This window comes from Helianthus annuus, chromosome 6 (assembly GCF_002127325.2).
Source record: "Helianthus annuus cultivar XRQ/B chromosome 6, HanXRQr2.0-SUNRISE, whole genome shotgun sequence".
NCBI classification, from domain to species: Eukaryota; Viridiplantae; Streptophyta; class Magnoliopsida; order Asterales; family Asteraceae; genus Helianthus; species Helianthus annuus.
This window is the reverse complement of record NC_035438.2, coordinates 21,891,428-21,913,891: the sequence shown is the minus strand read 5'-3', so window position 1 is coordinate 21,913,891 and position 22,464 is coordinate 21,891,428. Positions and strand designations below refer to the sequence as shown.

Genomic DNA, 22,464 nt, shown 5'->3' with positions numbered 1-22,464 from the left:
GTAAAACGTATATGGCTCAATGGAATTATTTTGGTAGGTTTTTGATGTTACCAAATGTATACGAGCCGTATATAAGGATGTTTTTTCAAGTATCACGTTTTTTCCAGTAAAAACACCAATATTGTAGGGTTTCTAAACTATTCATCACCTTTAACAATGTTGATCGGAACACGCCGCTTAAATCGGAGCACAAGTAGAGTAACGTTACCGATCAGTCCGTTGATCGAGTAACTAGCAGAAGAACCCAACACAAACAAGTTCTCCACAGTTTGTTATTCAGATCTCTGTTCGGTCATCTTTCCAAACTACAACACACGATAACTTTAAACTTTATAGTGTGTGATTTGACCAGGAAATGATTGGAGGTGATTGCTACTTTTAATAAGCTGTCATAGTTGTCAAATTTGATTTCAACAAATCTTTTCCTTTTCCTTCAATTTCTAGAACATTCTCCGTAACATGAAGACGTGTCGGGTTCTTCTACTAGTGGTATTTTAATGAAGTATTGAAGATTGAATGTGCAAACCCAACCGTTTTTTACTACGGAAACGGTGGCTATGCGAAATACAAATCGCAATCTTTTGTGACTATGGGAAACACAAGTTTTCTTTTTCAGCTTGATGGATGTCCGTTATCTCAGTTGAGGCGGGCATTGTTTAAATCTGAATATAACTAGATGTTACGTGTAACTTCATTAAACCAAGAACAAAGCCTATTTCGAAACACATGTGTTCGTATCAGCGTTGTTTATCACCCTGTGTGAGCATTGGAAACCCGACAAACAGTCTTGACAACTGTGACAGCTTATCTATCTGTGTATGTCACATCCATCCCGTTATAGCAATCGATATGATTAATTTTACAGGTTTTTTTCTAATTAGCGTTGTTAACTACCAAAACAATGCATACACAAATAGTTTTAGTGGACGAATCAAAGAGACCGTTTTGTATCTGAATCAGGTTCTCAAACAAACACTACTAAAGATGAGTTGGTGATAAATACCGGAGCTGTTATCTTGGTTGTTCAGTACTTTCGTGATAATAAAACAAGCGGCATTGATGTTGCCAAGATTGAAGGAAAGAATCTGGCCATAAGCGTTGTGGATTCTCAGCGTTATTCGAATGTAAGTGGATCGAGTGATACGCTTATCTATTCTGGTCAAGGTGGGCATGGTTTGTTCGGGAGTAAATCACCACCCAAAGATCAACAACTTGTGAGTGGGAATATGGCTATGAAGATGTAACACCCCGAAAATATAAATTTGTTATTTAAATAAAATATTGGTAAATAAACAAAATGAATTAACCAGGAAGAGAATAACCTAGTTAGAGGAAAAGCCTTGTAGTGGCATGCTAGTGAGTTAAAACACCTAAGATAAAAACTTGATAATAGATGGGGGACTAAAGGTGTTAAGTTTGAAACTTAACTTATTAAAAACAAAATAAAAACACCAAACACACACACATTGAGTGTGTGTCTGGATCGAAGAGAATACAGGGGCGACCAAGAACCTCCATCAAACCCTAAATCACACAAAACTCACAAATTGGAGGCACAAATCAGTTCCAAAACGAAATTCGAGCTTAGATTGGTGATCTCCACTGTAAGGGGATCATAAGGTATGTGAATTTTATAAGAAATCTCTACTTGAATTTTTGGATGAACTTAGAGAATTCGAAATTTGTTGTTGCATGAATGATATATGAATGATATAGGAATAATATTGTGTCTAGGAGTGAACCCTAGACAATTATATGTTGAAATCATGCTTAATTCTTGTGAAATCCATAAACACCAATGAAGGTGATTAGTGGGTTTTGTGGGAACTTGACAAACACTAGGATTTTGGTTGTTGTTCTAGTGTAATCTGATTTTTATGAAGTAATTTCTAGTTGGTTGATGTTAAAATTGATATGAAATTGTCCGATTGATGTTAATCTTGGCTATATAACAAGTTATGAACATGATAATGAATTGTGAGAAATTTGTGCCTTTAAGGTGTTTGTAAAAATGCCTCAAAGAAGGCTTAAAACTTAAATTAGAGCTAAAACGCATATTTGTAAAGTTTCGGCAAACTATGTGATATATGTTAAGAAAGGAGTTCTAAATAAATTGTGATTGAACTCTATAGGCAAGGAAACCGGGACGTCAAGCGGACAAGCCGGTGGTGATACGCGCTTTAAGGGAGTGCTTTGAAGGTATGTAACTATTAGTTTCGTTACGTTATGCAAGAATGTTTAGTTATAGCTTGTTAATAGTATCGTGGTGTGATATGCGCGTTTGATGTGTCATTGAAGTGAGGAAGTTCACTCGATAGATCAAACGGGTCAAATTTAATGATTAGAGTACGTTTGGTAAGCCGTGGAAGTGACGAAGTTCACTCGGCAAACCAAATGGGTTAAAGTAAATGGTTAAAGTATGGTGGGAATAAACCATACGGGTTGAGATGAACGGTTAGAATCATTTGGTGTATCATACAGAACGGGTCAAATATTAGTTAGAAATAGTTTGGCTTGACATTAAAGTGAGGATTTTCACTCGTCAACCAAACGGGTCAAAACTATGTCCTTATATCGATTCTTGCGCGTAAAGATTTGAAAGTCTCATATTGCGCTAGAGCTAGATAGCAATTTTAGCAATGAATGGTTATGCTAAGTTAAGGTTATGAATCCGTGTTATCGGGTCAAATGGTAGAAACTAGTTGTAAGAATTGCATAAAGTGGCAATGCTTGAATTTATAGAAAACAAGCACGAAGTTCGAATACGAGCGTAAAGCCATGTAATGATACAGATACGCCAAGAATTTCTAGCCCGGGGAATGGGTAAATAAGATTAGAATGCCAAAGAATAAATTGGCGAACAAATTGCACACATAGTTAATGGGTCGAATAATCGAAACAAGGATTTTGTGGGCCATTCGTTCATAATCCGGGTTTCGTTAAGTGAAATTTATATGGTTAGATCCGTAATTTTAATACGGACATATAGGAAAAAGAATCGGCTAAAACGGATATGTAAATAAAAAGTTATGGGGAATTAAGCGAAAAAAAAAACATAAGAAGGCTGAGCTGGGCGAACTGTGGGCCACAGTCCTGAACCGTGGCTCACAGTCTAGCAATTCTGTTTTAAGCTGGACGAACCGTGGGCCACAGTCCTGAACCGTGGCTCACAGTCTGGCAGTTCTGTTTTGAGCTGGGCGAACCGTGGGCCACAGTCCTGAACCGTGGCTCACAGTTTGGCAGTTAATTTGTTTGTTTTTCATTATTTAAGCAATAGAACTCATTTTTACTTAATATTAAGATGTCAAAACTAACGATTATTGTGGTTTTGACCATAGGTGATGCTCGTTTGTTGTGGATGTTGATCAAGCAAGGGAATCAAGAACCGAACACAAGTTTTGAATGCTTCCGCGCTAATCTAATCTAGTTTAAAACATGTTGTTTTGTAAACTCTTTTGAATGTTGAACATTTTAATCTAGTTACTCGACTATGTTTAAATACTATAACGAGGTACATCTTAGTTATTAACTAAGCTTTTGTTGGTCATGTATTTTGAATTTAAAAAGTCCGTATTTTATGGTTATAAAATGAAATTATAAGACGAGTGTTACAAGTTGGTAATCAAAGCTCAAGGTTGTCAACAAAGTGTGTTCGGTTCAAGCTTGATCAATCATCCGATAAGAATTAGTTATTTTAGAAGATTTAAATTATATGTTGCAAAAGAGATGTGAATTGACGTGCACGGGAAGAGCGTGTTAACACACTCAAACCCGGAAAGTGCACTAAATGAGAACGGTTAAAGCAAGTTATGAACTTGGCTAAACCGAAGCGAATAAAATATATGTTATAAATGAAATGATTAAAAATTGGTATAAACATTTCAGTTTCAAGATGGCAGAAAAGGGTAATAACGATACGGTGCCGATAGTCACCGAGCAAATGAAAGAGGTGATTGCCGAAGAGGTAGGGAGGGCAATCGAGAATAGTCTATCCGGTTTTATAGACAAAATCCAGAATACAGTTCTTTCGTTAGTTGAGGAACGGGTTAAAAGGTTGGAAGACAATGTCAACCTTGTGAAAGAAAAATTCGGAGAACGTAAGGGTTGTTCATACAAGGAGTTTATGGCGTGTAAACCGCCAATTTACAACGGGGAAGTTGACCCGATAATATGCCAAAGATGGCTAAGTGATATTGAGGGAGTGTTTGAAAGGACCCACTGTGACGTAAGCGATTTTGTAGCTTACGGTACGGGTCAGTTGAGAGGTCAAGCCAAGGATTTGTGGGATAATAAGAAGAAGGAGATTGGAGCTGAAGCTGCAAAGGCTATGACGTGGGACGAGTTTAAGGTACAATTCCTTAAACACCATGGTCCCAAGGCGGTCATCAACAGAATCAAGGAAGAATTCATCTAGCTAAGGCAAAAGGGTGAATCAATCGATAAGATCACGGGTATTTTCCTTGACAAACTCAGATTATGTGATGAGTTAGTGACGACTGAGGAACAGAAGATATACTACTACTACTACTACAATATGCTGAGTGCTGAAAATCGGGAGTTCATGACTCCCTCGAAGTACGAGACCCTCACTGAAATCATTAACACCGCCCGGGAGCGAGAGATTGAATTGAAGAAACAAGTAGAGAGGGGCGAACGAAGGGTGCAGGATGTGAACCCAAGTCCTACGAAGCAGGCACGAACAACTGAATCGGCAAAGAAGTCGGATGTGAAGGATGGATCGCCGAGCTGTAAGGTTTGTGGAAAGGGGCATAAGGGCGAGTGTCGCTTTAAGGATAAATCGTGTCCTATATGCGGAAAGACAGGGCATACGGCTACGCTATGCCCGGGGAAGGTTTCGGTTTATTACAATTGCTACCAACCGGGTCACAAGAAATTTGAGTGCCCGGAGTTAAACAAGAAAAAGAATGAGAAGGATGTGCAGATGGAAGCACAAAAGGCAAGGGCCAGATCTTTCCAATTAACCGCAGCCGAAGTAAAGATAGAACCTGATGTCGTTTCGGGTATGTTTCTTGTAAATTCAATTTTAACACAAATTTTAATCGATATGAGTGCGAATGATAGTTGCATATGGGCGTATATGAGTAGTGAAATGAGAGAATTATATAAAAGCAATATATATATATATATGTGTGTGTGTGTATAAGAAAATAAACAATAGTGAGTATGTGGAACCGAGGCAAAAATAGTTATGATAAATATTGCCATGGGAAGGGGCGTGCGTACACTAGAACCCGGAAACTTAATAAAGTATCAATAAATATGGATTTAGAAACTTGGATATGGGTAACTATCCAAGTAACATGTAATTAATAAAATCCTTATCAGGAAGAATATTGAATGGGTGTGATTGTATTAAGGATTAGTAAAATAAACGAATTAAAGGTGTTGAAAAGAAATAAACGTTAAACAAAGGAATTCAGTTTAGTGAGAAACAATGTTTAACAAATATGCACATTACGAGACAAAATAGAAAATGGTTAATAATAGAGGATGTAGGTCCTAACACCGATAGGTGCAAAACGATACGTTAGAAAGAAGGTTTTGATAATAAAAAGTTCATAAGAACTTAAACACGACGTGATGCGATGCAATCATGGTCATGAAAAGTGATATAGAATATAATTATGTTGTAGCGCGTGATACGGGGCAGGAGGTGATGGTGACTAATCAGTCTAGCCGATAAGATCACCCAAGGTTGAAATAGTGTTCTGACTTGCATAAAACACTTGTCAATATAGAGCTAGTATAAAGTAAACATGTTGGCAAACTCATACCATTGAGTGGTCAAATGACAATTGGGACAAATAGGCGATAAGATAGAAATACAAGACACAAGTTAAAGTGCATGAAGACTTACATGTGGAAGACGCATGCGTCGAGGCAAATGATAACCTTTGACTAAAAGAAATAAGGTCTGAAAAACGAAATTAAGATGGCTAGGTCCAAACCAAAGAACTACTTAAAGAAGGTTTCGGGGACGAAACCCTTTTTAAGGGGGTGGACTTGTAACACCCCGAAAATATAAATTTGTTATTTAAATAAAATATTGGTAAATAAACAAAATGAATTAACCAGGAAGAGAATAACCTAGTAAGAGGAAAAGCCTTGTAGTGGCATGCTAGTGAGTTAAAACACCTAAGATAAAAACTTGATAATAGATGGGGGACTAAAGGTGTTAAGTTTGAAACTTAACTTATTAAAAACAAAATAAAAACACCAAACACACACACATTGAGTGTGTGTATGGATCAAAGAGAATACAGGGGCGACCAAGAACCTCCATCAAACCCTAAATCACACAAAACTCACAAATTGGAGGCACAAATCAGTTCCAAAACGAAATTCGAGCTTAGATTGGTGATCTCCACTGTAAGGGGATCATAAGGTATGTGAATTTTATAAGAAATATCTACTTGAATTTCTGGATGAACTTAGAGAATTCGAAATTTGTTGTTGCATGAATGATATATGAATGATATAGGAATAATATTGTGTCTAGGAGTGAACCCTAGACAATTATATGTTGAAATCATGCTTAATTCTTGTGAAATCCATAAACACCAATGAAGGTGATTAGTGGGTTTTGTGGGAACTTGACAAACACTAGGATTTTGGTTGTTGTTCTAGTGTAATCTGATTTTTATGAAGTAATTTCTAGTTGGTTGATGTTAAAATTGATATGAAATTGTCCGATTGATGTTAATCTTGGCTATATAACAAGTTATGAACTTGATAATGAATTGTGAGAAATTTGTGCCTTTAAGGTGTTTGTAAAAATGCCTCAAAGAAGGCTTAAAACTTAAATTAGAGCTAAAACGCATATTTGTAAAGTTTCGGCAAACTATGTGATATATGTTAAGAAAGGAGTTCTAAATAAATTGTGATTGAACTTTATAGGCAAGGAAACCGGGACGTCAAGCGGACAAGCCGGTGGTGATACGCGCTTTAAGGGAGTGCTTTGAAGGTATGTAACTATTAGTTTCGTTACGTTATGCAAGAATGTTTAGTTATAGCTTGTTAATAGTATCGTGGTGTGATATGCGCGTTTGATGTGTCATTGAAGTGACGAAGTTCACTCGATAGATCAAACGGGTCAAATTTAATGATTAGAGTACGTTTGGTAAGCCGTGGAAGTGACGAAGTTCACTCGGCAAACCAAATGGGTTAAAGTAAATGGTTAAAGTATGGTGGGAATAAACCATACGGGTTGAGATGAACGGTTAGAATCGTTCAGTGTATCATACAGAACGGGTCAAATATTAGTTAGAAATAGTTTGGCTTGACATTAAAGTGAGGATTTTCACTCGTCAACCAAACGGGTCAAAACTATGTCCTTATATCGATTCTTGCGCGTAAAGATTTGAAAGTCTCATATTGCGCTAGAGCTAGATAGCAATTTTAGCAATGAATGGTTATGCTAAGTTAAGGTTATGAATCCGTGTTATCGGGTCAAATGGTAGAAACTAGTTGTAAGAATTGCATAAAGTGGCAATGCTTGAATTTATAGAAAACAAGCACGAAGTTCGAATACGAGCGTAAAGCCATGTAATGGTACAGATATGCCAAGAATTTCTAGCCCGGGGAATGGGTAAATAAGATTAGAATGCCAAAGAATAAATTAGCGAACAAATTGCACACATAGTTAATGGGTCGAATAATCGAAACAAGGATTTTGTGGGCCATTCGTTCATAATCCGGGTTTCGTTAAGTGAAATTTATATGGTTAGATCCGTAATTTTATTACGGACATATAGGAAAAAGAATCGGCTAAAACAGATATGTAAATAAAAAGTTATGAGGAATTAAGCGAAAAAAAAACATAAGAAGGCTGAGCTGGGCGAACTGTGGGCCACAGTCCTGAACCGTGGCTCACAGTCTGGCAAATCTGTTTTAAGCTGGGCGAACCGTGGGCCACAGTCCTGAACCGTGGCTCACAGTCTGGCAGTTCTGTTTTGAGCTGGGCGAACCGTGGGCCACAGTCCTGAACCGTGGCTCACAGTTTGGCAGTTAATTTGTTTGTTTTTCATTATTTAAGCAATAGAACTCATTTTTACTTAATATTAAGATGTCAAAACTAACGATTATTGTGGTTTTGACCATAGGTGATGCTCGTTTGTTGTGGATGTTGATCAAGCAAGGGAATCAAGAACCGAACACAAGTTTTGAATGCTTTCGCGCTAATATAATCTAGTTCAAAACATGTTGTTTTGTAAACTCTTTTGAATGTTGAACATTTTAATCTAGTTAGTCGACTATGTTTAAATACTATAACGAGGTACATCTTAGTTATTAACTAAGCTTTTGTTGGTCATGTATTTTGAATTTAAAAAGTCCGTACTTTATGGTTATAAAATGAAATTATAAGACGAGTGTTACAGAAGACGTGTCGGGTTCTGCTAGTTATTCGGAATGTTTCGAATCATCACAGAGGACGTGTCAGGTTCTGCTAGTTATTCGGAATGTTTCGAATCATAACAGAAGACGGATGCGGTTTGCATATTCAATCTTCATTGCTTCATTAAAATTACAACACACGATAAAATGCTTGGAAAATTGCATCAACTCTCCTATATCAACATACTCTTCTCCAGACGCTTAGTTGTTATAAATGACAACTTGAGGGGTCTAGTTAACTTTCAGATTTAGATTCAGGAAACAGATGATTTGTCAAAAAACATGGTCAACGTAGTAAAATGTGAGCTTTTACACCAACCATATCGAAATCCACAAATTCCAACAGTTTCTACGTAGATTCCGTCCGGTTTTCAAAGCCGGTTGATGAAACCGAAGCTGTTATTTTTGTTGTTCAGTACTTCCGAGATCTGAACCAACCGAAATCCACAAATTCCAACAAATTGCATCAGGAAGCTCAACTTGAACGGACGATATATATCTTCTATCATGCGACGGACCCAATTCTTGCAAGTTAAATCCACAATCAACGTATACAGGTGCAAGAGAATGGCGAGTTATTTCAGTTATTTATGTTGATCCATAAATTCCATTGTTTAAATCAGAATCAGGATCGTTCTAATAGATTAAAGAGAATAAACCCTCGTTTCTTCATCTTCATCTTCATCTTCAAATGAAAGCTGCCAAAGGCATCTACTAAAAACTATTCACCCGAAATCCACAGATTCCAACAAATATTTCACTCCAGTAGTTGAAACTTGAGCGCAGGAATCAATTCAAAACCCTCACCCTCAAAATCAACCAGAAACCAAAGGAAAAAGGGCTGATAATGGCTAGTAACCGGAAGAGAAAAAACCTCAGTGACGTCGTCGACGATTATGAACGGATTATTGGCCATTATTCGACCGAGTAATCAATTGTATTTTCTTAGTTGCTTCTCTTGTTAAGTTTCTGAACCAACCGTAATCCACAAATTCCAACAGTTTCTTCGTAGATTCCGTCCGGTTTCCAAACTCTTTCACTCAAAGTTAATATTCACTGTGGTGGATGCAAGCATAAAGTTAGAAAAATACTCAAGAAGATTGAAGGGTACACAACTGAAGGTTCAGTGCACGAAAAGTTTCTTACGAATGATATGTATCAGGAAGCTCAACTTGAACGTACGATATGTATCAACAACTTGTGAGTGGGAATATGGCTATGGAGAATAGTATGGATAAACAATCACCGGTACGGGTTTTGGTGTTTTGGTAGGTTAAAAGAGGTGAATGGTCCTTGTTTTTCCATGTATGTGACAAAACAAGGATCGTTCTAATCATCACAGAAGACGTGTCGGGTTCTTCTGCTAGTTATTCGGAATGTTTCGAATCATCACAGAAGACGTGTCGGGTTCTTCTGCTACTACTTCCGAGATCTGAACCAACAGAAATCAACAATTTTCAACAAATTGTCAGATCAGGAAGCTCAACTTGAACGGACGATATGTTTAAATCAGAATCAGGTTCTCAAGACAAGGATCGTTCTAATAGATTAAAGAGAATAAACCCTTTTTTACCATTTTTTACCCATAGTATACGAGCCGTATAAAAATATACGGCCCGTATACGATCATCGTATACATTGTATACGATCGGTAAAAAACTTTTTTACCGAGAGTATACGGCCGTATAAACCGTATACGGCCCGTATACATATGGTTAAAAATGGTAAAAACCTCTTTAATCTATTAGAACGATCCAATAAACGAAGAACAAAGCCTATTTTCAAAACACGGGTTCATACAGTGCTGTAATAGGTTGTGGTTCAGCCAAAATGACATCTAGCATTACTAACGGTTCAAGTAAGTGTCTAAAAATCTGAAAATTCAGGTTTACCTTGTTAGTTTCTCAAACAAACAAAATCATCTGCTTCCTGAATCTGAATCAAAATGTTAACTTTGAGTCATAAACCCTTAATCCCAACGCTTCTCTACAAAAATTTGTTTCTTTCCTTTTCATGAGTTAAAACCGGTTTCAACATCAAGGGTTGGAAGGATTGTAGTAGTAGGACATTGGCACCACTGTGAAAATTGCATTAGGAAGCTCAACTTGAACGGACGATATGTATCTTTTATCATGCGACGGACCCAATTCTTGCTCAACTCTTCTATCATGAACGGATTATTGGCCATTTTTCGACCGAGTAATCAATTGTATTTTTTAGTTTCTTCTCTTGTTAAGTTTCTGACCCAACCGAAATCCACAAATTCAAGTCTTGCAACTTAAATCCACAATCAATGTATACAGGTGCAAGAGAATGGCGAGTTATTTCTGTTGATCCACAAATTCCATCAAATTGGAGAACCGTTGTTTATATTGAATCAGGTTGTAAACCCTAGTTGGAAACCGGTGTATGTGCTTGTGCTGTAGAAACCGGTGGTGAATTTGCGTACACAACTGAAGGTTCAGTGCACGAAAAGTTTCTTACGAAATGTACGTGACAAAACAAGGATGTTGGGAATTAAACGCATGTACGTGACAAAACAAGGATCGTTCTAATAGATTAAAGAGAATAAACCAAGGATGTTGGGAATTCGCATAAGCATATTCGTTTCAAACCACAACTCACCTGACAAAGAGCCTGTATTAGAAACCATCCTATGTCTTTTACCAACCGAATAGGCAGCAAGGACATATAATACTTCATTTGTCGAGAAACCATACTGTCAAGAAACTAACATCTTTTACTCATAAACCCTTGAATCCCAATGCTTCTCTAAAAGAGCCTGTATTAGAAACCATCCTATGTCTTTTACCAACCGAAGAGGCAGCAAGAACAGATAATGCTTCATTTGTCGAGAAACCATACTGTTAAGAAACTAACATCTTTTAATACTTCATTTGTCGAGAAACCATACTGTCAAGAAACTAACATCTTTTAATACTTCATTTGTAACCGTAAGGATGATGCAAATTTGTACGTAAACATCTCTACACAAACTCTTCTACATCTTTTAACCAATTGTCCATCACTTAAGACCTTGAAAGATTTGTTGAAATCGAATAAAAGAGTAACCAGCAGAAGACGTGTCGGGTTCTTCCAATAAATTGTGTATGTGCTTATGCTGTAGAAACCGGTGATGAATTTGTGTATCTAAATCAGGTTCTCTACCTTAGATCGGTCATTCCTTGTGATACATGAACGTTGTATTCTTGTCTTTCAGAAGAGTTGTATTGAACCATGAATACTTCAAACATTCTAAACCCTACCTGGAAACAAACCAACAAAATCCTGATAGTCTTCTATGATGATTCGAAACATTCACGAACCACAATGGACTCAGACTCATACTACTCACCCTCCCCTGAGGAAAAGTTTTCCCGACGACTCAAGATAAAGCAGTTGGTTTGTGTTCATATCAGCGTTGTTTATCACCCTGTGTGAGCTTTGGAAGCCCGGACACTAGCAGAAGAACCCGACACGTCTTCTATGATGATTCGAAACATTCACGAACAACGATGGACTCAGACTCATTGTTGCGAATTTGGTTTCTTCGATATAGGCTGATGAAACCGAAGACTCAGACTCCTTACAACTATCATCAAATGCCTCACCCTTCCTTTTATTGTGTAAATATTAAATAAAGAATAACACCATGCCCGTAATCCCGCGTTGATAGCTTCCGTTTTATTACAGTCATACGACACGTTTTTTTGTTTTTCAATCTTTGTTACTTGTTAATGTTTTTTTTCTAATTCTAGAAAGGTTTGAGCACCTCACGACTGTAAAATGTCTCGTGTGATTGACAACTTAAATCCCTTAAATACTTTGAGAAAAATCTAATTTTCGAAGAATACGGGCCGTATAAAAGTATACGACCTGTATACACGTTCGTATACATTGTATACGACCAGGCAAAATATTTACACATGGTGTATATGGGCCGTATAACAGTATAAGGCCCGTATACACCATGTGTAAATAAGTTTTACCCATGTGTTAATATTAGGACCCAAAATATATTATAGTAACACTCTGGTCTTATGTTGTTCCTGTAATCTAATGCTTTATCGAGAAGCTTAGCTTTTGATATCTTTACGAGTTCTTCAAGTAGCACAATATCCTATGTTAGGATTTTATCTCTAATATTTAAACAAAATGTTATTGACATGACGACTTTGTTAAGTCCCAAGTATTAAAATTTTGCTCAGCTTCTATTTGATGATAAAATTTGTAGCGTCGATATTGCTTGAAACCATTATGGTTTTTTTTTACACTAGTAGCGTTGATGTTGCTTAAAATTAGTGTGAGAAGTACAAGGTGAAGTGATTTTTTTAGTGGTACACATACATAGATATATGAAAAGAGATAAAGTGAAAAAAGTTGTGAGAATAAGATATATAAATATGAAAATAGTGGGTGTCAAATTTTTAGTGCAATAAAAAAGTTCAAAACGCTATTAAATAGCCATTAATTAAATTTAATATTTTTCTTCAATTAAGTATAGAAGTTCAAAAGGTAATGATTTAAATGAGGTAAAAAATTTAGTACAACAAAAAAGTTTGGGTTTTCCAATGAAGACTCAAATTCAATTATAACTTGTGTCATATTGGGGTGAATATAAGCAATGAAGGATTTGGACTAGGCCTTTGTATGAGGTTGTCAGTTTGATTCCCGGGCTCAACCGGGTTTTCGTCCCACCATGTGTTACGCAAGCGAGTTCTGCTCTTATGGAGGCACAACGACTATCAAGTGTCAGCCGGCGGTATGGTTTCCAGGGGAACGCCCAAAAAAGTCAAACTTTGAAGACAACGTGTGCCCGGTTAAGACAACATAGTCTGACCAAAGTGGGGCAATACGGGGCTCTCTGATTTGGAGAGTGTGGTAACCTTATACATCAAGTTCACCGTTAAAAAAGAAGCTCAAAAAGTTATAATTTACTTGAAGTAAAATATTTAGCGCGTTTGATTTTCTCAATAAGTAGAAGATTACTTAAATAGGGTTGTCCACGACATTATACCCTAGTGGCATAGTAGGGAAGAGATAAAGTTTAGGGGTCGTTAGATTCTAGGTTTGATTCCCACAAAGGAGTTTTCTCAAATTTATTGGGTTTTCTCCTGAATTGGTGTGTATAGATATTATTTCCTAGTGAAGATTCATATGAGCGGGTGGTTTCGGTAGTGAAATGATGATACTCCAGTGGTCCGTCAGTGATCCAAATGTGTCGTTAAAAAAAACTTAAGTAGGGTTAAGTTATTTCACATTGAATTTTTTGTCAATATTCATATAATTACACTAATAACAACTATTTTTTCTATTTCATTTTCAATTAAGTAATATTTTTATACCTTTATCATTATCTTTTTGTTTTTTTTTTCAACTCACGACCCTTTCTAAAAATATTAAAAAATTTATAAAGGTAAACAATGTTTCCCAAATATTTACAGATGAACAGTAACATTTATAAATGTAGACAATGTTTCCCAAATATTTACAGATGAACAGTAACATTCTTGTATAATTTCTCTCACCTCCACTCACAACCACTAACAACCATTCCTTATAATATAAGTAACACACTCACATATTTTTAGGGGAACCAATGTGAATGCTCTAAACATACAAATTGGCTTAACGTGAGAAATAAATGAGAGATTTCTTTTCTTGAAATTTTTTGCCCATCTTATTAATCACGTATTTTAGTCATATAATCTAAAAAATCGTGATTTTTCACTAGTAGAATAATTATAATTACTTTACATTGATTATAATTACTCTTTACTAGTGTAAAATCACATTTTTTTTTACATTTTGCCATTAAACATCGTACTTAAGTAGATGGTAAAAAAAATTAAAAAAAAAAAAAAAAACTTCTTTCATTTCTGATGTTAAGGATATTTTGTATGTTAAACTCATTTGTATTTGATCCTTACACTACTTACGTATAGGGGTAAAGTTCCTGTACAAATAAAGTTAACGTACTAAACGTATGAACTGAAGGAAAAGACAAAAAAAGGCGGTGACATTTTCGTAAATGTTTGCTTGTAGGGTAATTATCAAAATTAGTCTACAAAAGATTTTGTAGAGTAATTTTGATCTTGTAGAGCAATTTTGTAAAATATTCTTTTAAAGTAATTTTGATAAAAAAAAATATATCTAACCAAAAAAACCCCCAAAAAACCTACCCAAAAAAAAAAAAAAAACTTAAAAGTAAACACTTTACCCATATTACAGGTCTCTCAAAAAATGCACAACTATAGTAGATCTGATCAACAAGCCTTGTTATGAACAGCAAAAGAAATAATGGTGGATTGGTGGGTGTGCCAAAGATTTAGGGGGTGTTTGGGGTTGAGTTTTGAAAATAGATTATGCGTTTTGAATAATCGTAATCAGATAATTAGCTGTAACAAAACGTGCTGCAGAAATATAGTGTTTGGATTTGATTATGTTGTTTGATATCACAATAATCAGATAATCAACATTGTTTGGATTTGATTATGTTGTTTGATATCACAATAATCAGATAATCAACTATTTGAGTGTTTGGCAAGTATATATATTTCAAAAAAATAAATAAATGAAAACGTAAAAAATCAGTTTTTGGATTATCACGTTTTCCTGCAGCAAGGGGTGACCTACTTATGGATTATCACGTTTTGAACTCTACAAAACGTAAAAAATCACTTTTTATTAATTTTTTACCAAACACTCAAAATAGATTTTTTGCGATTTCAAAACACAATAATTAAATAATCAGGTTGAAAACGCAATCCCAAACACCCCCTTAGGTGGAGGGGTATGGGGTTGGTGAGGGAAATAAAAAGTTCTTTGAGTGTAGAGTTGAACATGTGGAGTTAAATGAGTGGTTGTATGTGTTACAAAGATGTGGCTGGTGTTTTATTATATGGAGAGTAGGGGTGTGTATTTCTGCACGATTTAAAAACATGATCTGAATATAACATGAAATTTAGGTTTGGGTTTAGTTTAAAGGGGTTTGGGTTAGTTTAGATTGAACCCGTAAACATATTTAGCTACACGGGTCGAGTTGACGGATTGACCCATTTAACCCATTTATTATTATATTATATATTTTATGTCATAAGTTAAACTTGGTGTGTATTTGATGCTATAATTATAATTTAAAAAGAAAATTTGACATAAGATTTTATAATGTAAATGTAATTGTATTATTCATATTCGTGTGTTTTTATTCATAATTTAAAAAGAGAATTTGACATAAGATTTTATGATTTAAATGTAATTATATTATACACATTTGTGTTTTTTAGTAAATTTTAATTTTATTATATGAATATGTGGAAAAATAAAAAATAAAAAAAATTGGGTTGAATGAGTTGTGTTCGAGTCAACCTACGAATATTCAGGTCATATTCGAGTTCGGGTCCGTATAAAATTTTCGGGTTCGGGTCGGGTTCAACCTGTTAGCCCGTGAACATGAGCCGTTTAACACCCCTGCATATTAAGTTATCATGTGATATACACGGTCGTGGTTGTTGTGGTCGTTGTCAAAGCAGATGCAAAGTGGAAAAGACGTTTGAAGTGGCTGAAACTATAGTGTTTTATGACTTTTTACATTTTTTAGGAAATCCCCACCCTAATATATATATATATATATATATATAGGTAAAGAGTATGGTACAAATAGGGTTATCGTACATTATATACGCTATATTTTGAGCCATACACGTGTCCTGATTCATTTCGGTCTAATAAGGTTAAATCAGACAATTAACCTAATCATCAGAGGGCAAACTCGTCTCTTCATTCATTCAGCGAGAAGTTCGTTACACTGATATCCCGGTAATTATTATTCAAATCAGTTTCAAATTTTCCATAATTCACAATTTGCAGTTTTCGTTCTTCTGTGTTAGGGTTTCATTCAATTTGTTTATTTCGATGGATCCACAGAGTAGCACTGGACGAACATAAGTTGATTTTGAAGAAAATCGACCGATCGGTGATCATGCTCAATTATCTGCTTATCAGAGAGTTTCGATTGAGGATGTTTTAAATCCGCGACCTGCAAATCCAATTCCAATTCCAATTCCAATTTCAAGTTCAAGTGCTGCAAACCAGTTTTCTATTGGTAATTATGTTAATTCAGATATCTAAATTGTTCGTATAATTGTTTTTTGTTTAATCGTAGCATTTGTTGTAGCTGTTTCTGTAGTTTGAATGTTTGATTACACTTTTGTATTTTGAAAAGCAACATGTATAAATTCGCATGTTATTACTCTTACAATTCGCATTTGATTTTTTTTTTTTTTGCAATTTCGCATGTTATTATGTAATAAATCGCATATGTAATTCAGATTTATCAATATCATCATTTCGCATGCTTTGATCAGACAATTCGCATGTGTTTTATATGACGTTTTATGTTTTTTATTTTGATTCATGTAGATGAAAGGGTTTACACTCCGGAGGTTCAGGCATCAGCTACACCTGTTGTTGGAATTCAATTTATCTCTATTGAACAAGCATATGCGTTTTATCAATCATATGCTAAGTTAGCTGGTTTTTCTATTCGAAAAGGTGGTGAAGTATACAGTGGTGGTATAATCAAAACTAAGTATTTTGTTTGTTCTAAAGAGGGACATAAGCCTCTGTGTATTGATGATCATTCGAAGTCAAAAAAGCAATTCAAAACAAGGAACAGGGGGACTATTAGGACCGGATGCAAAGCTCAACTTATGATTTGCACTCTGGATGATAGATTATATACAGTAAAGAAATTTGTTGATGGCCATAATCATAAGTTTGTATGTCAAAATGACATTCACATGCTCCCAGCTTACAGACAATTGTCAGATGTCCAGGAGGAGATGGTATGGGAACTTGGCACTTTAAACCTTGGTCTTGTCAAAGCTTTCCAGATAATGAGGAAACGTTATGGTGGTTTTGAGAATGTTAGTGCCACGGTTGATGATTGCAAAAATTTTAGGAAGCGAATAAACAGCTATATAGGAGAATATGACGCTGACATGGTAATAAATAGGATGACTGACAAAAAAAAAGTATTTAGCTGATTATTCGTTTGAATACTCTGTTGATGATGGCAAACGGTTAACTGGTTTGTTCTGGGCTGATGGTTTATGCAAGCTTAACTATATTGAATTTGGGGATGTGATATCGTTCGATGCAACTTTCAAGACAAATAGGTAAGTGTTTCAAGACAAACATGTTTGTTACATATTTTCGCATGTTTGTTTGTTAATGCAATTTTAATATCGCATGTGTAAACAAACAGAATGTGATGAATATATCGCATGCCATACTTCTGGTTTCGCATGTGATTTTTAATAATTCGCACATACTAAAATGTTGTTTCGCATGTGTTGTTCAGGTACAAGATGGTGTTTGTTCCGTTCACTGGCATTGACAACCACTGTCGAAATGTAACAGTTTCAGCTGGGTTGCTGGCATCGGAGAGTATTGAATCATATAAATGGCTTCTGAATTCATTTTTAAAGTCATTTGGTCGGCAACCAAATGTCGTAGTGACGGATCAAGACCCTACTATGAAACAGGCTATTGAGGAGGTTTTCCCTATTAGCAGACACAGATTGTGCATGTGGCACATAATGAAAAAAGTGGCAGATAAGGTATTTCATGCAATATTTTTGTCTTTTGGTAGGGTTATTTTTATTTTAATATTTTTTTGTTATAGGCTGATATAAAAAGCATTTATTGTTATAGGTTGGACACGAGTTGTGTAATATTGACGAGTTTAAAAGGAGGATGTGCGACATTGTTTGGACTGATTCGATTGAGCCCGAAGAATTTGAGAGACAGTGGAAATTGGTGATGATTGAGTTCGGTCTTACTGAAAACAAATGGATTGATGATATGTTTGGGATGAGATCCATGTGGATTCCGGCTTTTTACCGGCATGAGCCAATGTCGGGTCTTATGAGAACAACTTCAAGATCAGAGAGTGAGAACCATTTTTTTACCAGGTTGCTAATTCACAACTCACACTCGTAGAGTTTATGAATCATTTTGATGGTGCAATGGATGTACAAAGGTTCAATCATAGAAAAAATGATCATATTTCAAGATATACTGAGCCAGCTGATTGGAGTCAAACTACCTTGGAAAAAGATGCTGCTAAGATCTACACCAGGTCTATATTTTTTGATCAGCAAGTAGAGATACATGGAACAATTTCCGAATGTTTGCTGATGGACACCAAATATTGTTGAAGGACTTTAAAGCACATGGCGATGGTTTATTGGAGGTATTTTACACGTTTTTTAGACATGCGAATTTGTTACATTAGATATGCGATTTTAGTTTATTTATTAACATAATTTTTTAGACATGCGAAATTGTTATGATTCACATGCGATTTTAATTTTATTCATTTACATGATGGTTTAGACATGCGAAATTGTTATTTTTATATATGCGATTTTAAATTTTATTAATTTTTTTTGGTTATTTCTAGGTGTGGTTCAAGAATCTTGAAAATGATGTAACTGCAGAGTGTAGCTGTTTGGGTTTTGAGCAGTATGGGCTGCTATGCAAACACATATATTTTCTTTTCAAGATGTTTGGTGTTAAAGAAATTCCAAACAAATATGTTATGAAGAGATGGACGAAGGATGTGGTGCCCAATGAGTTAAATGTGAAGTACAATCTAAATATCGGTGGTAAGGATGTGCAAAACAAGGCTAAACGGATTGCTCGTGAAATCATTCACACAGGGGAGTATTTGGTTAGTAATTTGATTTCCGACCTTGATCAACTAGTCTTAGTGAGGGATCAAATGATGCAGCTTAAAGAGAGAGTTGATCAGAGTCGCATAACCAAGCAACTTGATCCAAAATTTGACCGATTTTCAAAGTTGATTGGTTATCAACAACCAGTAACTAATGCTCCCCCTACTGTTCGTGTGCCGGCTGGTATAAGAAACAAAGGCCGCGGCTCGCATAGAAGGATTAAATCTAAGAAGGAACAAATGATCAGCCGCAAAGGGAAAAGGTCAAGGACATGTAGCGTATGCAATGAAAAAGGTCATGACATTCGGACTTGCGGCGAGCTTAAAGCCAAACAACAAGGTAAACAGGGAAAAAAGAAGATGAAGGGTGTCCTGATTGAAGATGGTGTGAGAGACAAAGTCAATGAGGGTGAAGACGACGAAGGGGAAGATGACTTTGAAGATTACAGTAATGATGATGGATCTGAAGACGAAGATCAGTGGGAAGAGGTGTCTGTAGATGATGAGGATGAGTAATTTTTTTTAAATGTAAATGCGAATTTATACGAAACACATGCGATTTTATATTCATTTGTGTATATCATTTTTCACATGCGATTTTAGTAGTATAAACATGCGATTTTATATGCATCAGTTTATATTTAGTTTATATCATTTTTCACATGCGATTTCACTTTTAATACATGCGATTTTGTGGCAAAGATCTTTAATTCATTCATGCGATTTTAAATTATAATAAAGCATAAGATTTGTTCAAAACATATATCCAAAATACAAAATAGTTGTTATTGTCAAACACAGTTACAACCATAAAACGATTAAACAGAAATTTAGTTACTTGAAGCAAAGATTTTGTCACGTTCAATAGAGCTGAACTCCATCTTCTCCTTCACAGTGTTTAGAGCATCTGTCAGGAAAGAGAAGGCTAAGTCATCAGCTCGAGATTGCTCTTTTATGTGATCCAAAGCTTTGTCTCTGAAGCTTGATGGTGGTTCTTGAAGTAGATTTTCCCATACTGCTTGATTGTTCTTGATTTGTTCAAGAATTTTGCCCTGCACATCAAGAACCAGATGAGAAGAGGTGATATCAGTGCTTATTTCTGTCAACGTGCGAGTTGACAATAGCTCTTTGATTGCAATGTTTTTGATTTTTTCTATATCTTCAGATGCCATTTTTGTTTGGTCTGTGTTTTTGTGTGTGTTTTATTTGGTCTTCTATGTCTTAATATGGAAGATAGTTATCTAGGTTTTTTATATTAATATAGTAAATTTATTATATAGGTAGGGTGGTAAGTTCAGTAGTATTTATTGTAAAATTCATCATTACATGTCAAATTATAGTTACATCGTTCATAAATTAAGTTTTTTTTATATAAAATAATATTATTTTTAGTTTTTAAGATTGGTAGTTTGTTTTTTTTTTGCATTTTAATTACAAAGTATTTTTTAAAGTTTTTTTTGCAGTGTTCTTATTCAAAATCGCACTTGATTCGAAAGAAATTCGCAAACTGTAAGAGACCAACTTATAAATATCCTTTTTTTTTTTGAAATCACATGTGTAAAATATCTGAAATCGCACACTATATGAAGAGTTTTTTTGAAAAGTTTTTTGAAATCGCATGTGCATTATCATGAATTCACAAACTATATGAAATATCATAGAATACTTAACTTTTTTTACTGAAATCGCATTTGCATATCATGAATTCGCAAACTATATGAAATTTCAAAGAATTTCCTTTTTTACTGAATTCGCATTTGCATCGTTTGATGATTTCGCACATGATTTGACATTCTGCATCATCTTCTTCGATCGTCAGTCCTTCCAGAATTTCTAAATTCATCAGAAGTTCATTTTTCTCAGACGAATTTGTGAATATGAATCGATCGATTTGGTGAATAGGAATCGATCGATTTTTGATTAATTGTTATAATTTCGTTTTTGGTTTTGATTTTAGGATTTGTCGTTATGATTTTTGAGGTTTTTTTGCCGTTTATCAGGTGTTTTGATCTTAAATTTGACGATTTTAACCTTGGCGGTCTCTTTTTTATTAATCCTAATTTGATAAATTTAATTGTTAAACACGCGCTTTAAATGAGATGATCGGACGGTTGTTGTTGTAGCGTACGTAATGTACGATTAGTGTATTTGTATGTTAACCGGCCTCTCTCTCTCTATATATATATATATAGGGGAATGTTCAAATGAAAACCACTAGTTATTGCGAAAACTCGAAAACTAATTAAAAAAGCCAAAAAAACATACAATTTTTTTTTCAAACCAAATTTCGCAGGTTTTTATATAGAAATTTTTTTTTTCAAAAAAAAAAAAAATTTGTGTAGTGCACATGTGTAATACTAGACATGTGTATGTGTACTACAAATGTGTATTATTACACATGTGTACTACAATTTTTTTTTTTGAAAAAAAAGTTTTTTTATATAAAAACCAGCGATTTTGATAAAAAAATTGAAATTTCTTTTTTTGTGTGTTTTTTAGGCTTTTTTTAGTTAGTTTTCGAGTTTTCACAATAAAAGTGGTTTTCATTTGAACCATCCCCTATATATATATATATATATATATATATATATATATATATATATATATATACTGTGAGAACCGTGAGAATGAATGAAAAAAACCACGAGAACTTGGTAAAAAACAATTCAAATTCAATTTTTTCACACTTATCATTATTATCCGAATACAATGTTAGAAATTTAATTTACACCTTTAAATTTACGTAAATTTATAAATAAAGAAAATCTACACATATGTAAGTTTGCCATTTACACATGTTTAAAAAAATCTAATAAGAGTGATTTTGAGAGGATAAATGAATTATTTGATGTTGTAAATTTTTTTTGATGTTGTATCTTAATTACAATGAGGTTTGTATTAAAAAAAATTGGTTTTGCTTGGTTTTTCCATTCGTTCTCACGCTTCTTGCAATATTTAGCGTTCTCAAGATAACACTCCTCTCCCCCCTCTCTCTCTCCCTCTTTCTCTCTCTCTCTCTCTATATATATATATATATATATATATATCAAATAATATTTTATACAAAAGTCCCCAAATACAAGAACCCGAATCATTAGTCTCGTTATATCGTTCCGATTGCTTAGATTATTTATTATATATATTTTAGGGTGATTTTGGTCGTTTGGATTATTCTTTCTCTTGTGTGGTATTTCCCCCCTTTTATTACATTAAACACTGGGGGTGTATTACATGTCACACAAATACATATTCATTTTTACTATCAAGCATGCAAGTTTAATGTGCATTTTATGTGTTATTTGTTGTGT

General features: G+C 34.8%; 1 protein-coding gene and 1 long non-coding RNA gene across 2 annotated transcripts; both read left to right on the top strand.

Annotated features, from left to right (window-relative positions):
• The first annotated feature begins 6,271 nt into the window (after nucleotides 1-6,271).
• On the top strand, nucleotides 6,272-8,294 carry LOC118479719. The gene is made up of 3 exons (XR_004860275.1): nucleotides 6,272-6,406; nucleotides 6,919-6,985; nucleotides 8,124-8,294. It is a non-coding gene; the product is annotated as an uncharacterized LOC118479719 (long non-coding RNA).
• A 1,951-nt stretch (nucleotides 8,295-10,245) lies between these two features.
• Nucleotides 10,246-19,672, top strand: LOC118479513 (protein FAR1-RELATED SEQUENCE 5-like). The gene is made up of 7 exons (XM_035974066.1): nucleotides 10,246-10,273; nucleotides 16,364-16,519; nucleotides 16,837-17,420; nucleotides 17,536-17,594; nucleotides 17,780-17,975; nucleotides 18,133-18,370; nucleotides 19,452-19,672. Exons 1-7 carry the CDS (start codon nucleotides 10,246-10,248, stop codon nucleotides 19,670-19,672), a joined length of 1,482 nt encoding a protein of 493 aa, XP_035829959.1.
• The last annotated feature ends 2,792 nt before the right edge of the window (nucleotides 19,673-22,464 follow it).

Excerpts from the sequence above, each read along its gene's own strand:
- LOC118479513 (XM_035974066.1), top strand. The coding sequence starts at position 10,246 with ATGACATCTAGCATTACTAACGGTTCAA. Across the intron at positions 17,421-17,535 it reads GAGAATATGACGCTGACATG|CTTAACTATATTGAATTTGG; the intron begins GTAATAAATAGG and ends GGTTTATGCAAG. Across the intron at positions 17,976-18,132 it reads TGAAACAGGCTATTGAGGAG|GTTGGACACGAGTTGTGTAA; the intron begins GTTTTCCCTATT and ends TTATTGTTATAG.